The 15,624-nt window shown below is 43.6% G+C and overlaps 1 protein-coding gene across 3 annotated transcripts in view; it reads right to left on the reverse strand.

Moving 5' to 3' along the window:
• Window positions 1-1,527: 1,527 nt before the first annotated feature.
• STN1 (STN1 subunit of CST complex) overlaps window positions 1,528-15,624 on the reverse strand; it is a 34,962-nt gene continuing 20,865 nt past the window's right edge. For all 3 annotated transcript variants that reach the window (XM_031461697.2, XM_031461698.2, XM_010987119.3), the window contains exons 8-10: window positions 12,306-12,428; window positions 9,805-9,877; window positions 1,528-2,293 (exon numbers count right to left, since the gene is read on the reverse strand). In XM_031461697.2, coding sequence (XP_031317557.2) covers window positions 2,136-2,293; window positions 9,805-9,877; window positions 12,306-12,428 — 354 coding nt within the window. In that variant the 3' untranslated portion in view covers window positions 1,528-2,135. The remainder of the gene's footprint in view (window positions 2,294-9,804; window positions 9,878-12,305; window positions 12,429-15,624) is intronic.

Raw genomic sequence — 15,624 nt, forward strand, 5'->3', positions numbered from 1 at the left:
AGCAGTGAGACGTGGTTGTGAGCAGGTCGGATGTGGGATGCGAGAGAGAGTCAGCGAGTTTGGCCTGAGCAACTGGGAAACTGGAGCTGCATTTTCATGAATCAGGGAAAATCTCAGAAGGAGCAAGTGCGGGGTCAGGGGTGACTGGGGGCCTGGCTTTAGGCACATTACATTTGTGATCTCTGTTGGACACCTAAGTAGAGGTGTCAGCAGGAAGCTGAGTGTAGGGTCAGGAGCTAGAAGAGGTCCAAACTGGATGTAAACTGGTGAATTTGTCAGCATATAGATGGTCTGAACCTTGGGACTGGTTGAGATCCCCACGGGAACAAGCTGATAGACGAGAGGTCTGGGACTGAACCCTAGGACCGGGGAGTGGTCAGCTGTAGGTACGTCTGTACACACTACATTTACACAGAAGTATATGCAGAAACACAGTTTAGATATATACATACACACAGGTAGTTCTAGATCAATGGTATTATATAAACAGATGTGTAACCCAATTCCCCTTCCCCACTCTAAATCTACTGGGAATAGTCCTCCATGGTGATGATAGCTGTCTGCTCCATTAATTTAATGGCTGCATAGCATTTCACTGGGCACATGTACCATAATTAATTTTTCCCCACAGGTAAATATTTCCCCCATTGTAGAATTCTAAATTACACGGCAGTGGGCATCTTGTGCATTCATCCCCTCCCACCTGAGTGATCATTTCCTTGGGATAATCCCTAGAAGTGGGGTGGTTGTGCGCAGAGATGTGCCCTTTTTATGCTCTGATTCAAGACTCCTTCCTGGCAGCTCAATAATCTGAGGTGCATTCAATACGAACAGCTGCTGCCCTGAAGGAAGAACCACTGGGGTGTCATTGCAGGTAAACTCTGTTCTACAGGGTCCCTTTTGGACACAGGGCGGATCTGGGAAATCACACTTAGAAACCAGGCAGAGGTTAGGGTCAAGTCAGAAAAGTCCAAGACAGGAAGCAATCCGTTGGCACTAGCTCAAGGCCTGACATACGGAGCTGCAGCCGACTTCTGAGCCTAAGACCACCCCATTTCCACGTGGGGCAGAACCCCTGGCCAGGCCTGCAGGCTCTCCAGCAGAGACACTAAAAGCTTAGCATGTCAAGTGCAAATGCAGCCGCCAAAGGCAAATGTGCCTTTTGTGAAATGACTGTAATTAACTCCAAATCTTTCTCCACACTTTCTTTTTGCTGGCTGGATTTGTCATCTTGCTGTTAGAACAAGCCTATCACATACCTCAAATTTTTTCCCCTTTACTTTGTCATTCCGAGACCCCATCACCTGTCTGGGCACATACCGAGTGTTTGGATGGTGTCAGGACGTCCTGCACGTTCAATGGTAACCTTGAAAATAACATCTACCACTGCCAAGCAGTTGGCTGGCAGCCTCCAAGAACTTCAGAGTATTAGGGGACACTGTATTTAGTCACATGTGTCCTCAAGCACAGGGAAATCTACCGAAACCCCTTTTTGCCAGAAGGAAAATAAAACAACAAATACAGAGCCATGCCTTAGGTTCTGTTTATTCCCAACCATGGGTCAGTCTATAAAGAGAATTCAGCCCAAGACTCTGGACCCATCACTGGTGTTTGACCCACAGGAACTATAGGTCAGCAACACTCATTCAGGGAGAACTAGTCCCCTACACTGGTTCTTAACCATTAAGAGAGGCCCACAAGAAGACAGTCTGACGTTTTAAAAAGTGTCTGGTCCGGTGACCTGTATGCTCTTCAGTTCCCGCAGCACATGGGCCTCTTCCACAGGATGCCCCTTGACCACAACAGAGCCTCCAATCAGTTCAGCCACCAACACTGTTTCTTCCCCTTTTGCTCCGTGAGTGATGCTGGGTCCAGCCAGGAGGTCAACCAGGACGGTTTTCTTGTATGTCGTGGCTGAGGTAAGTCATTTCATCTCAGGATACAGCAGGTAGAAGACAGCCTTCAGAATTTATGCCAAATTCCATTCCTCGAGTTACCATAGTTTATCGTTTTTTATGAGCTAACTGCCCCCAGACCTAGAAGCCTCTGCATGACGTGAAAGTCGCAGCCTGGGCGTGAGCACCACCTGGTCCTTCTCCTCGCCAGCTCTGCCCGTGCGGCCTGCCGGCCTCTCCTCAGAATGCTGTGTAGTAGTTCTCGGTGGTGCTGATGATGTCACTCTGGTCCTCCAGGAGCTCCAGCACCTGCCGCAGCACAGCTTCACTCAGGCCTGGATTGAGGCTCAGCTGAGCACAGGCCAAGATGTGCAGGAAGTGACAGCCTTTCTCCACATCTGCAGGAAAAAGGAAGTTGGCTAAGCTTGGACACACCTGTCAGACCCTCCTCTCTCTCCTGTCCTCTCCTCTACATGCAAGCCCTTCTCCAACTTTCCTGAGTCAGAACCTGTGGCATATTAAAGTAGGAGATGCACCAGCCCAGCTTATCGGTGAAAACAAACCAAAACACCTGTTCTCAGTGACGTGGCCCACTGCTCAGAGATGCGGGCCTTCAACCTTCAAGGGTTCCCAGTCAGTAATTTAATGTCCATAACCCAGTGGGTTTTTATTGCTTGATAATCTTTTTTCTCTAATGAAGTTACACGTACAGGCATGTATTCAGTGCTAAACCCTAGCTTCCCAGGTGGGAGCCCTCCTGAGGCTGACAGCAGAGCAGGCTTACAGCAGCCTCCTTATTCCTTCAGTAAATCCAGAATTATGGGACTGTGGTGGTGACGAAGGGGTTCCTTCCTTCAGCCTGTTCTCACTCCTCTTTGCCCAGGCTTCCAAAAAGTCTGCCAGTGATATTTGTGTTCTAGGAACCTCCCAGTTTCCACTAACACCCCATCCACAGGGCCAGGCCTCTCACCGTTGTATCCCCAGTAAATCAGTGCTCCGAGCAGTCACTGATTGCAGTTTTCAGATGATAAAATGCTTTAGATTCCTGGAAAGTGCTCAGAGGGGTCGTGGTGTCGGGCAAAGAACGGCTGGGATTTGGTGTATCTTTGTGGCCTTGGGCAAGTCACTGCATCCTTAAGCCTCAGTTTTCTGACCCACAGGGAGTGGGGCTGGGGGGTACCTCTGAGGTCCTTTCCAGCTCTAAGGGTCAGAGAGGATCACAGGCAGGGGTTCTGGGCCAACAAAGACTTTGTGAGTCCTGACCTCTAGTGGCCACATCGACTCATTACTCCCAGCCAGGCTGGGGTTATTGCTGGAAAATCGGCCGCCTCCGCTGTTGTCCACACTTCCAGGCTGCATCTTCAACATTCATTGGATCAAGGTTTCCTGACATGTGTAGCTCTGAGCAAGGAGGAGTGAGTACAGAGAGGCAGATGAAGAGCTAACTCTGGAGTCCAAAGGACCCAAACTCGAGTGCTGGTTCTATGGCTGGGGCAAAGTGGTCTGTGTCTCAGTCTGCATCATCATCTGTAAAATGGGAAGAAAAGCACTACTTCGCCAGTGGTCGTGTGGGTGAAAAGAGGCTCGTGATGGGTGCTTCTTCCATGGGGAATTACTACGATTCTATCATCACACCCACAGCCTGAGAAGATGCACATAACCTAGTCACTGCTCTTGGGAAGCTTCAACTCATCCCTAGAGGAAGGGTTGATGACGGAAGGTGGAGTGGGCTCCAGTCACACTGGGCCTGCACACAGCAGAGACGGGGCACCAGGAACTTCAGCACCACTCGGCTTTTAATCTTAGTTTTTGTCAAGACCTGAGTGCTCAGGCTTAGGGCTCCAGATGACTTACAGTCATATGTGGTCAGCAATGCTGCCTGGCCTTAAACTGCTTCTTCAGAAAGGCCATTCTGCAGTCTGAGGGTTGTCTGGTAGGGCTGTTCACAAAGTGGCCTTCCAGTCACATGGGGAGAAGGGTTGGTGTTAGTTCTTTAAAAGTTTAGTAGAATTCACCAGTGAAGTCATCAGGTCCAAGGCTTTTCTTTGTTGGGAGATTTTTGATTGCTGACTCAATCTCCTTACTAGTTACAGATCTATTCAGATTTTCTCTCTCTTCATGATTCAGTCTTGGTAGGTTTTGTATTTCTAGGAATTTGTCCATTTCATCTGGTTATACAATTTATTGGTGTACAACTGTATTCAGTGCTTTGTTATAATCCCTTTTATTTCTGTAGAATCAGTACTAATGTCCTCATTTTCATTTCTGATTTTAGTAATTTGAGTTTTCTCTCTTCTCTTAGTCTACCTAGCTAAATGTCTGGCAGTTCTGTTGATCTTTCCAGAGAACCGACTTTTGGTTTCATTGATTTTTCTGTATTGTTTTTCTATTCTCTATTTCATTTATCTGTACTCTAATCTTTATTTCCTTCCTTCTGGGAGCTGTGGGTTACTTTGTTCTTCTTTGTCTAGTTCCTTAAATTGTAAAGTTATGTAAGTGTTTTTAGCTATAAAGTTCCCCTTTATGCATAGCTTTTGCTGTGTCCCATAAATCTTGGCATGTTGTGTTTTTGTTTTCATTCATCTCTAAGAATTTCTGACTTCCCATGTGATTGCTTCTTTGGTCTGCTGGTTAACAGTGTGTTGTCTGACTTCCACAAACTTGTTAATTTTTCAGTTTTACTGCTGTTACCGACTTCTGTGGTCAGAGAAGATACTTTGTATGATACCTATCTTTTAAAATCTACGAAGACTTAATCAGTGGTCTAACAATGGTCTGTGCTGGAAAAGGTCCCAGGCACACCTTGAAAAGAGTATGTGTGCTATTGTTGGCTAGATTGTTTTGTGTACATCTGTTAGATCTAGTTTATTTATTGTGTTATTTAGGTCTTCTGTTTCCTTACTTATCTTCTGTCTGGTTGTTCTATCCATTATTGAGAGTGGAGTACTGAAGCTTCCAACTATTATTATAGAACTGTTTCTCCTTTCAATTCTGTCAGTTTTTGCTTCATATATTTTAACGGTCTGTTGTTAGGTACATAAGTGTGTCCTTCTTTGTGTCTTGTAAATTTTTTTGACTTAAAAGTCTCTTTTGACTGACATTAGTATAGCTAGCCCCTGCTCTCTCTTGGTTACTATTTGCATAGGATATCTTTTTCTATCCTTTTACTTTAACCCTATTTGTGTCTTTGGATCTAAAGTGTCTTATAGACATCATATAGTTGGGTCATGTTTTTATTTTCTTAATCCATTCTGCCGATCTCTGTCTTTTGAATGGAGAGCTCACTCTATTTCCATTTAACCTAATTACTGATAAGAAGGAGTTACTTCTCCTATTAGCTATTTGTTTTGTACGTGTCTTATAGCTTTTGGTCCCTTAATTCCTGCATTACTGTCTTCTTTTGTGTTTAGTTGAGTTTTTGGTAGTGAAGTGTTTAAATTCCTCTCTCATTTCCTTTTGTGTGTGTTCTAGAGCTATTTTCTTTGTGGTTACGTTTAGCATCCTAAAGTTATAACACTAATTTGAATTCATTCCAATTTAACTTCAATAATGCATAAAACCTTGGCTTCTCCTCTGTAGCTCTGTCCCACCCCTTTCAATTGCTGATGTCACAAAATCACATCTTTATACTTGTGCACCCAAGAACGTAGACCAAGAATTCTTTTAAATGCATTTGTCTCCTAAATCATGAGGAAATCAAAAAGTGGAGTTGCAAACCATTGTTACAATCATATTAGCTTTTATAATTGCCATTGTTTTTCCCTTTGCTGAGAGCTGTATTTCTCCTACGGCTTCGAGTTTTTGCCTAGTGTCCTTTCATTTCATCTGCAGGACTCCCTTGAGTATTTCCTGCAGGGTGGGTCTAGTAGTAACAACCCCGTCAGCTTTTGTTTATCTTGGAAAGCCTTAACTTCTCCCTCACTTCTGAAGAACAGCTTTGCTGGATATAAGATTCTTGGTTTACAGTTTTTCCCACTGCCTTCTGGACTCCATAGTTTCTGATAAAAAATCTGACAATCTTATTGATGGTCCCTTGTATGTGATACATTGCTTTTCTCTTGCTGCCTTCAAGATTATCACTTTGTCTTTCAAAAGTTTGATTATGTGTCTTGGTGTGAGTCTCTTTGAGTTCATGTTAATTGATGTTCATTTAGCTTCTCAGATGTTTATATTCATGTCTTTTATCATTTAGGGATGTTTTCAGCCATTATTTCTTCAAATATTCTCTCTGCCCCTTTCTCTCCTCTCCTTTTGGGACACCCACAGCGCATATGTTGGTCCATCTGATGATGTCCTACAGGTCCCTTAGGTTCTGTTCACTTTGCTCCAGAATCTTGCTGATTCTTTCTTCCGCCTGCTCAAATCTGCTTCTGAATCACTCTAGTAAAACGTTCATTTCAGTTACTTTACTCTCCAGCTCTAGAATTTCTTTTTGGTTTCTAGTTTTTCTATCTCTTTATTGGTATTTTCCATTTTGTTCATCCATCATTAAGAAAGCTGTTCTAAAGTCTTTCTGTAATAGATCTGCCATCAGGTCTTTTTCAGGGACAGTTTCTGGTGATTTTTTTCCCCTTTGAATCGGCGATAGCTTCCTGTTTCTTTGTATGTCTTTCTTTTTTAGTTGAAAACTGGGCATTTGAATCTAATAATGTGGTAAGTCTGGAGATCAGATTCTCCCCCTTCCAGATGTTTGCTGTTTTTTGTTATTGTTTTTCATTTTTTGGTTGCTATAGGCTTTCTCTGTGCCAAGGATCAACCTGAGATGGAAACCTAAGGTCTTCTCAGGTCTCCTTCTGAGCCTGTGCCTTTCCCTGGGCATGTGCGATCCCTGACTGATTTTTCCCATGTATGCAGTTGCTTTTAAATGCCCTAGTCTTTCTTTACTGGCTCCAAAAGGGGTGAAAAGAGACATGAAGGCGGTTGAACAAAAAAAAAAGGATGCCAGTCTTTTAAATCCCCTGGAAGTCACTTCATCTGTTAGGTGAGGAGCTTGCAACAATGACCACCCACCTCTTTTGTCTGCACCTCTGTGATCAGAAGCAGCAATCAGTGATTAGAACACAAATCCCCGATACGTGGCGATCCTTTCTGCCCACCCTGGCTCTGGTGAGCTCTGTACAAGCTGGTCCAGAAACACATACACAGCTGCCTGCCATGTAGCTAGGAGTGAGGGACAGGCAGCTACTACTAAGATCTTCAAATTGACTGTCCAACCCTTCCTTAAGAAGTTGCAAGACTTTAATAGATTCCAGAGTTCTAAAATAGCTACATCAGATAGAGGCAACTGCTGTCTATGTGGAGAGAAGGATTCCTGGTGCTTCCTACTTGGACATCTTCCTAAGAGTTTGATAAAACACCAACCTATTTCATCCTCATAACAATCCATGATGTAGGTACTGTTATTATCCCTATTTTGCATATAAAGAAATTGAGGCACAGACTTACCCAAGCCACACAGCTACGAAGTGGCAGAGCTGGATTCAAACCCAGGCAAGGTGGCTCCAGAGCCCAGCTCTTCAGAACTATGCCTTGCTGCCCATCTTTAGACAAGCCCAGTATCAGTGCTTTAGGGACCTAAAACAGGCCTGTGTTTATGGTCCTTTCATTACTGTAGGTTTACCCTTTGCTGAAATACTCTTAAATGACTAAAGATTTTAAGTTCTCCTACCAATCATACTGTTAAGGAAAGCTCAATGCTCTGAGTATGTATGAAAGGTTAGAAACAAACTAAAGGTCCAGTAGGAATGGTTAAATAAATGGTCAAATATCTACCAACACACATAGTGAAATACTGTGCAGCTATTAAAAAGACAGGTACTTTTATATGTACTGTTGCTAAATGACCCCTAGAAGCCAATGTTAGATTTAAAATACAGGGCATAGAATACTGAGTATCGTACACTAAGCTTTACTTGCGCTTTTTAAAAAGGATAAACTATACAAATATGTTTATAACTGCATATAACATCTCTAGAAGGAACCTAGTAGCAACCACTGCCTTTGGAAAGGGGAACACAGAGCCTGGGGCTCAGTGTTAGGAGGGAGTCTGACTTTTCTCTGTGTAGTTTTGCACTGTTTGAGCTTTTACCCTGTGCATATATTATTCAGAATAACTTCTTAATGTCATAGATATTTCCTATGGAAAGGGGTGGTTGCACCAGACTCTAAGACAGTCCCTACAAGGTTTTTTTTTTTTTCTTACTGGCATTCTCAGTTACTCATGCTCCATAATTCAGCTCCTGTGAGTTTACTAGTTCCAAGGAATTGGCTTATGGTTTTTAGAGGCTCCTGTTGACAGACTGAGTGGCAGAGCCTGTCCACCTTGACACACTCACCAAAGCAGGAGCTGGCCTGTGGATTAGACATGGATTTAAAAGCTGCCACTTTATAGACCCTAGGGTCACCAAGGCTGTTTGGTTCTCTTGAGAAATAGAGTGTGAATTGCTTCCATTTGCTTCACCAGGCCCTAGGATTATTTCAATCCACCCCATTCCTAATACAGATCAAAATAAGAATCTGGCCAGATGGCCTGGGACTAGCATGAGTACACGAATGTCATATGGGGACCAGCCTCTCCTCTCATCCCTTTTTGGTTGAGGAATCCCTCATTTCAATTCTCTAAAAAGCTCCTTAAATTGTGGTTAGATAATTTTTCCCTCAACTAAACAATGCTTGTCCTTTTTGTTCTGAATGAAGTGAACAATAGTCAGAAACCCGGCATTAAAATAATAGATTGCTTTCAGTTTATTTTAAGAGCTGTTGTCACACCACTCTGGGAAGTGACCTCATTGGTCCTTAAAGGCTAAATAGGGCTGCATACCATAAACACCAGGGCTGGAGATCTGGTCCAGCTCGACCCGCTGACTCAGCCTGGAATAGGTCCAGGCCCCAGGGACATATGGGTTTAAAGGACTGGAGGTGGACCTCTCCAGAGAGAAAGAAAGCAGGATGAGGAGGCCTGTGCTCATTAACAAGCCTTTCTACTTTTCTTCTAGCATCATTTGTTGACATATGCCAACATTTGTTATTAGCATATGTTTGCAAAAGGTAGACTTTGAAAAGTCACCTTTAAGAGCAATCAGTTTACACAGGATTTAATGATGGACTAATGACTTCTTCTCTTTCTAACTAGTGTGAAAATGCTAATATCTGTTGTCAGACTGTGTACAGTTCAAGTTTCTAACCACTAGGGGTTGACCTAACTCCACTAAAACCAACTTTTTTTAAATTTTCTTTTTACTTTTTTTTAAATGGAGATACTGGGGCTTGAACCCAGGACCTCATGCATGCTAAGCACACACTCTACCACTGAGCTGTACCCACTCATCCCCTCAACTATTTTCTAAACCATTTCTTTTGCAAATTATCAGGTTTCAAGGTGACTGAATTACATTGTTCATAAATTGTAATGTCTGGAACCATTCCTCTCAACACTGAAGTCCTTGATGTTAGAAGGGAGGAAAATGTCAGGTTTGGGTTCAGAGACAAGCCAGAAGAGGGGAACAAGAAATAACACAATCAGACAGAACATGAAACCAGAAGGATGTCCAAAAGTCCTAGCCTAGCGGCTTGCCTCACTGTAACAGAATCACTGGAGGAGCTCACCTGCTAGCCCCATCCCAGCCCCGACTGAATCAGAATCCTTAGGGGTGGGACCCAAGCACTGCATGTTCAAAAAAGCTCCAAGGTTGAATCTTACGTGTGGCCCAAGTCAGAACAGCTGTGCCAGGCTAACACTCACTTTAGAGAGGAGGGTCCTGAGGCTCAGAGAGGGCACCTGTCTTGACCAGTCATGCTTCCAAGTCACTACTGGGGAAAGCTCCGGGTCTCCTGACTCTCCGTCCAGTGCTCTCTGGGAGGGAACATCCCCTTCCTGGGCACTGGGACACATGTACATGACTCCACTTACGATTTGGTTTCTGGCAGTCTTCTTGAATGATCTGGTGGATCTTCCTGTGTAATCCTTTGTCTTCTCTGGTTACCTAAATAGGAAAAACAGTACAGTAAGAAAATGTTCTCAAGTAACACAGAGGTTGTGTCATCCAGACTCCCAAACTAGTATTTAGGATAGTTTCTAAATGTCATAACAATCATCATCCCTACACCAACAATGAATGTAGTTTTCAATACTTGGCCTATTGTCAAACCAGTTCTGTCCCTAAACAGCTCACTGCTCTATGGCTGACCCACAGGCATATCCCCTCGGGAGGTGGTTCACTGGGGCCATGATGGAAAGAAAAGCTGGAATCCCTTGCTTCTGAGGAGCAACTTTCTTCTTAAATATTCATAACACATTCACATAATCAAACCCCAGGACTCTTTCCTCTTGTGTTTCTTCTTTCCTGTTTTGTGTTTCACATTCCTTCTCCCAACCAGAAAAAAACAAAAGAAATGAAACTGTAAGAAAAGGCTAGCAAGAGAGTAAATCTGGCCTATAAACTGAAACACTTTCTTGTTGTCAAAGGCAAACATAACCTAGTTCCTTTCCCAATCAGCTCAGGTAAGAGCGAAGCAGCAACCAAATGGGTTTCACCATCGTGTTCAATAGCGAATCTAGTATCAAAAAACAAGAAAGGAAGGAAAAAAGAGGGAGGAAGGAAGGAAGGAAGAAACAAAGAAGTATGCAAACACCTGTGTCAGGAATGTGTGTCGGATGAACTTCGAACGAGCAGATTGTGAGTCAAGAGAAGGAGTCCTTATCTGTACCACCTTCCTTAAATCTGCTCATTCCAAGTCCATCCAACACACATTCCTGACACGGGTCTTTGTCTGCATACTCCTTTTTCTTCCTTTCTTCCTCTTTTCCTTCCTTCCTTCCTTTCTCTTTTTTGGTATTAGATTTACTATTGAACATGACGGTGATATCCACTTGGGTGCTGCTTCCCTCTGTCCAACATGAGAAGATTAAGGCAATATGGGAGAGCTGGTGAAAGCTGGAAAGCACTGGGCAAAGAGAAGAGAACAATTTTCGTGAGGCAATGCCCTCAGGAAAACAGAAACTCAGGGGGCCAGGGCTGAGGGTGAAGTCAGAGCTGGGGATGGTTCTGTTGAGGAAATAGAGCTATTACTGCTTGATCACCCCATTCCAGCTCATACTGATTCACAGGAGGAAGTGCCCCAGCCCTGCCACACCTCGGCCCTGGACGGCTGCCCATGGCCTGCTGTTCCTCAGGAAAAGCTGCTTCCTACTGACCCAGGAGGCCGGCCCAGGGCTCCCCTGGGCGAACGGGACTGTAGGGTGGGGGTGGGAGGTGTTAAGGTGAGGGGCCCAGAAGGAGCTTCTCCAGCCCCACAGGTGGCAGCCGATTCCCACCTGGCCTTCCCATCCTGGGGGACGGTGGACAGCATTCACCCTTATACGGAATGGAGTACCCTTTTCAAAAGTTGTTCAAATAGTATTTAAAACATGCCTTAATTTTTAAAAACTTTCCAAAATGAGGAATCACTAGAGTAAATCAACATCAAGAAAATGTCCTATGAAGGAAAGCTTCCCCTCAGGAATCATGTCTGTACTTAGTGGAACTTCTGGGATTCCTCTGAGTTTTGATCTGTCTTCAGGAGAATCACTCGCAGCTGAAGCCACATCTATATGTCAATATTCATATCAACATCGGCTTGGTTCCTCCAATATGAAAAGTAGGCAGTGAGAGGTGAACATTTACCTCTGAAAGCATAAGGCAGGCAAGCACCTGTAATGGGTACCACCTTCTGGGAAGCCAATCAGATTGTGTTGACCAAAGGCTTAAAGGTACATGCCCTTTGCTCCAGCCACTCCTCTTTTAAGACTCAATCTTACGGAAACACTTACATAGCTCCACAAAAATAGTTGTGCCCAAAAAAATTGCCATAGCAACACAATTTTTAAGAACAAAAGTTGGAAACAACATAATATCAACCAGAGAGACAAGGTTAAAAAATTATGGCAGATTCCCACAATATGGAATACCATGCAGGTGTCAAAAAGAGTGAGGTAGATTTATAAGGGCTAATATGGAAAGATGCCTGTGATGCGCTATTTTGGTATCCAAAAGAGTTGCTGAGCATTATTTAGAGTGGTGGGTCTCAACTGGCATCTAGCAGGTGAAGGGCAAGGATGCTGCCAAACGATGCAAAGGACAGCCCCTCACAACAAAGGACCATCTGGCCCCAACAGTGTTGAAATTGAGAAATCCTGATTTAGGGGGATGATCTCATTTTTTTGGTAACAGGAGCATATGTGTGTGTGTGTGTGCACACGCAGAAGGGTGTTAAAAGTGGTACCTTGAGGAAAGATAAGGGCCAACTTTTGCTCCTTACTTTATGTAACTCCTTCATGATTGATTTTTAAAAACAGTAAATAAGTATTCCTAATAATAAATATATTTAGAATTGAAGCTAAGAAGGAAAAAAATTAAGTTGCAGGTCTCTTACATAGAATAGGTTATCAAAACCACCATCTTTCTGGAAAACGAGTCCTTTTTCCTGCAGCAGCTTTACAGCATTCCTAAATATACTATGAATTGCCTTGGAAGTGGTGTCATTCTTAAAATCCACCTGTAGGAAGGAAAAAAAAAAAAGAAGAAAAGAAATAAGTCTCATCTTATAGCACTTGAGGGCAACTCCCTAGACCAACTGGTTATGAATTCACCCAACAGGCTTTTTATCTGCTGAGTCAAAAAGACTGAGGTATGCAGGGGCCTAGCAGGATGGTATTTAAGGAGGACTGGGAAGTTTGCTCAGGCAGAATCAAGCTTGGTAACTGTTTCACACCTCAGTTATGTTTTTTTTGTTTGTTTGTTCAATTTGTTTAATTCAATGACATGAAATGGAAAAATCAAAGTGATGATCTTTGATTTACTTTTTTATACAGAACCAAAAATTCTATACATATTGGCTCACTTTTTTCGTTAAAATTGTGGCTATAATATACAACCTCTTCCTAAAGACTTCAAAGAATTTTCTACACATTGAAATAAGTTGGGGATTCCAGCATATAGAAAGTATTAAATAGACTCCCTATTTTAAATGGAGGACAGTTTAAAGGAGGACCTGTCAGAGGGGAGGGTCCATGGGCTGAAGGTGGACAGGGTCCTAGGGGGAAGCAAGAGCACTGCCTGGAAGGACCCCTGGCTGCTGTCAGCTTGCTGTCTCCAGTTTCAGTATCTCGGCCCTTCTCTAAGAGCCCAGTTTGCCTAGAGAGGCTACCAGGTCATTCTATTCCTTATTTCAAGGAAGCCAGGTTTGCAGCTATGTCCCACCATGGTAAACCAGACTGTGTTCTTCTTGAGTTGGGAGATTTGTATGTCATCTTGGCCACCTCCTCCCTGGCACACAGGGTGATCTAGAAAAATACGTATGCAATCGGTGGGAAAAAATACCCCGTTACAGAGGAGGTATCCTAATTATTTCATTAGAATTTTCAGTTCATTCCTAAAACAAAGCAAGCAGGGACTAAAAATTGTCCTTTAAGGTACAGACCCATTTTTAATGTGACAGAAACCTGTAAAGATAGTACAAAGATCGGAGGGCCAGGCAGGGGAGGGTATAGCTCAGTGGTAGACTGCTTACCTAGCATGCATGAGGTCCTGGGTTCAATCCCTAGTATCACCATTAAAATAAATAAACCTAATTATTTCCCCTCCCTCCTCAAAAAAAAAAAAAAAGAAAAGAAAAAGAAAAAGATCAGAGGGCCAAAGAAGCAGTGGCAATACATCTGAAAGAGTGTCTGAAGGCAAAGTCCTACTACATGGAAGATCCCTGGGGAGGCCGTCTCGGGGAAATACCTGCAGATGCTGGGACAGAGAGAGGGGCCTGGGATGTGCTGCTGACATTCATTCCCTCAAAGTGATAGGAAAAGAAAGGGAACCTCCCACCTCCAAATGACCTGAAGTAGTGACAATCCCATCCCTAAAGAAAACTTCGCTTTCTAGGAGAGCCCTTCAGATGGCCCTTGCTTGAATCTACTAGATCCTGGCCATGTCTCACAAACATGCTCTCCTGGGCTGAGGAGGGGAGTCTGATACTCTTCATTAAATTAATAGTCTACGTTTTTCCCCTAACAGAACAGGCCTGGAAAACCCAGCCATTAGGGCCCGAAAGTTGACAAACGTTCCAGGTTATGACAGCACCCATTCTCTGAAGGGAGAATAAGGCTGAGAAATAGCTGACGACTCCCACGAGCAGAAAAGCTATCTGGGCATGTTTAGAATAAACACCTCGCCCAGCAATCCTCGGCTGCCCGTCAGAGGGGCTAGAGGTGAAGCTGCTGTTAATTTCACACACGAGTGCTCTCCTAGGAGAAGCACAATCAACCCAGGGCAGGCTCCCCCGTAAAACTCTATAACTACTCCTCTTTATCATTCTAAGGAGATCTGTCTTCCTCAGTCAATTTAATATAAGGATCCAAAGGCTCAAGTTTATTACGTCTCTTACCAATATAGAAATACAGTGGAAACTGACTAGAAATGCCGCTCTATGATTATTCCTGTCATTTAAAATGACTCTTGGTTATCCCCAGACCATACAAAAAACTGGGTTCCTCCTAAGATCAAGCAAAAGAAAAGAGAGGGTGTGAAGCCTATGAGATTAAAAGCACAGTTTCAGCTGTGAACAAGGAGGACCCAGGAGAAAAGGTTCTCTGTAAATATAAACAATATGTGAAGCTTCCTTTCCAAAAACATTTGCCTCGGCTGACCTTGGGAAGAAATTCCCTGCTGATTATAAAGATACAGGCTCAAGGATGAAGCCTCCAATCTTTGTCCCTCCAGCCAGTAGCTTTTCCTGGCCTGAGATGTGTGTCTTTCTTGTCTTTTTGTAAAGAGCAATGACAGACCCATCCCATTCAGGAAACCAAAACTGCTCAGAAACAAAAACAGTGAACGTCTGAACAACCATGCTGAGCCTTCGTGGGCCTCTCCTCGCAGGGCAGGAACTGGGTGGGTCTCTGAAATATATATATAGTCTTCATTCCCAAACAAACACAGCATTTATCCAGCTGTCAAAGAAACAATGGTTTTGTAAGGTTTGCTTATCATGTTTCTGGATTTGCTAAAAAGAGCCACAATGGGAATAAAAAAGAAGGAGGGAAAACAATCAAACCCACTCTCCCCAGCCTGGAAGCTATAACACTATCACTATGATTTTCTTTTTTTGTTAAGCTTTCATCCGTATGACAAGAGAAAGTGCCAAGGGGTCTAGGGTTTCACCATCATTGTAACATATCCTGGATCTCCCAGGCTCTATTAAACAGAATTCAATTTAGTGACACTGACCTCCCCCACCAGAGCCATGTGAGGGAATAATTCATAATTGATGGAAAAATACTTTCCAAAGACGAAACAGACATAGTGCCATATTCATTTCTTTTTAAACATACAGCACTGGCAGACACAAGTTTCTGCTCTAAGCATTTTCAAAAAGATATCAGGCCAAAAGGGCCCCCTGAAAGTTTTGAATGGAGGGGACTTTCAGTCCTCAAAGAGTCCTCAAGACTCCCTACTTAATTATCGCAGAAGAGCTGGTTCACAGGAAGAATGTGGTCTTCGCTCAGCTTCAAAGTTTCCTTCTAAACGTGCCAAGAGAGTGGTCAGAAGTCCTGGGAGGCCAAGCTGGCACTGAGCCTTCTCTAAATGATTAAATGGGAAGGAGGTCACTCTTGATGTCAGTGGACAGCTGGACAGCTACAACGGTGCAGAAGCAACGGTGGCACAGAACAAAGGGGCCAGTCCTGACCCGCTCCTCCTGGGTGTTT

The sequence above is a fragment of the Camelus dromedarius genome, chromosome 8 (assembly GCF_036321535.1).
Source record: "Camelus dromedarius isolate mCamDro1 chromosome 8, mCamDro1.pat, whole genome shotgun sequence".
In the NCBI taxonomy this organism is placed as follows: domain Eukaryota; kingdom Metazoa; phylum Chordata; class Mammalia; order Artiodactyla; family Camelidae; genus Camelus; species Camelus dromedarius.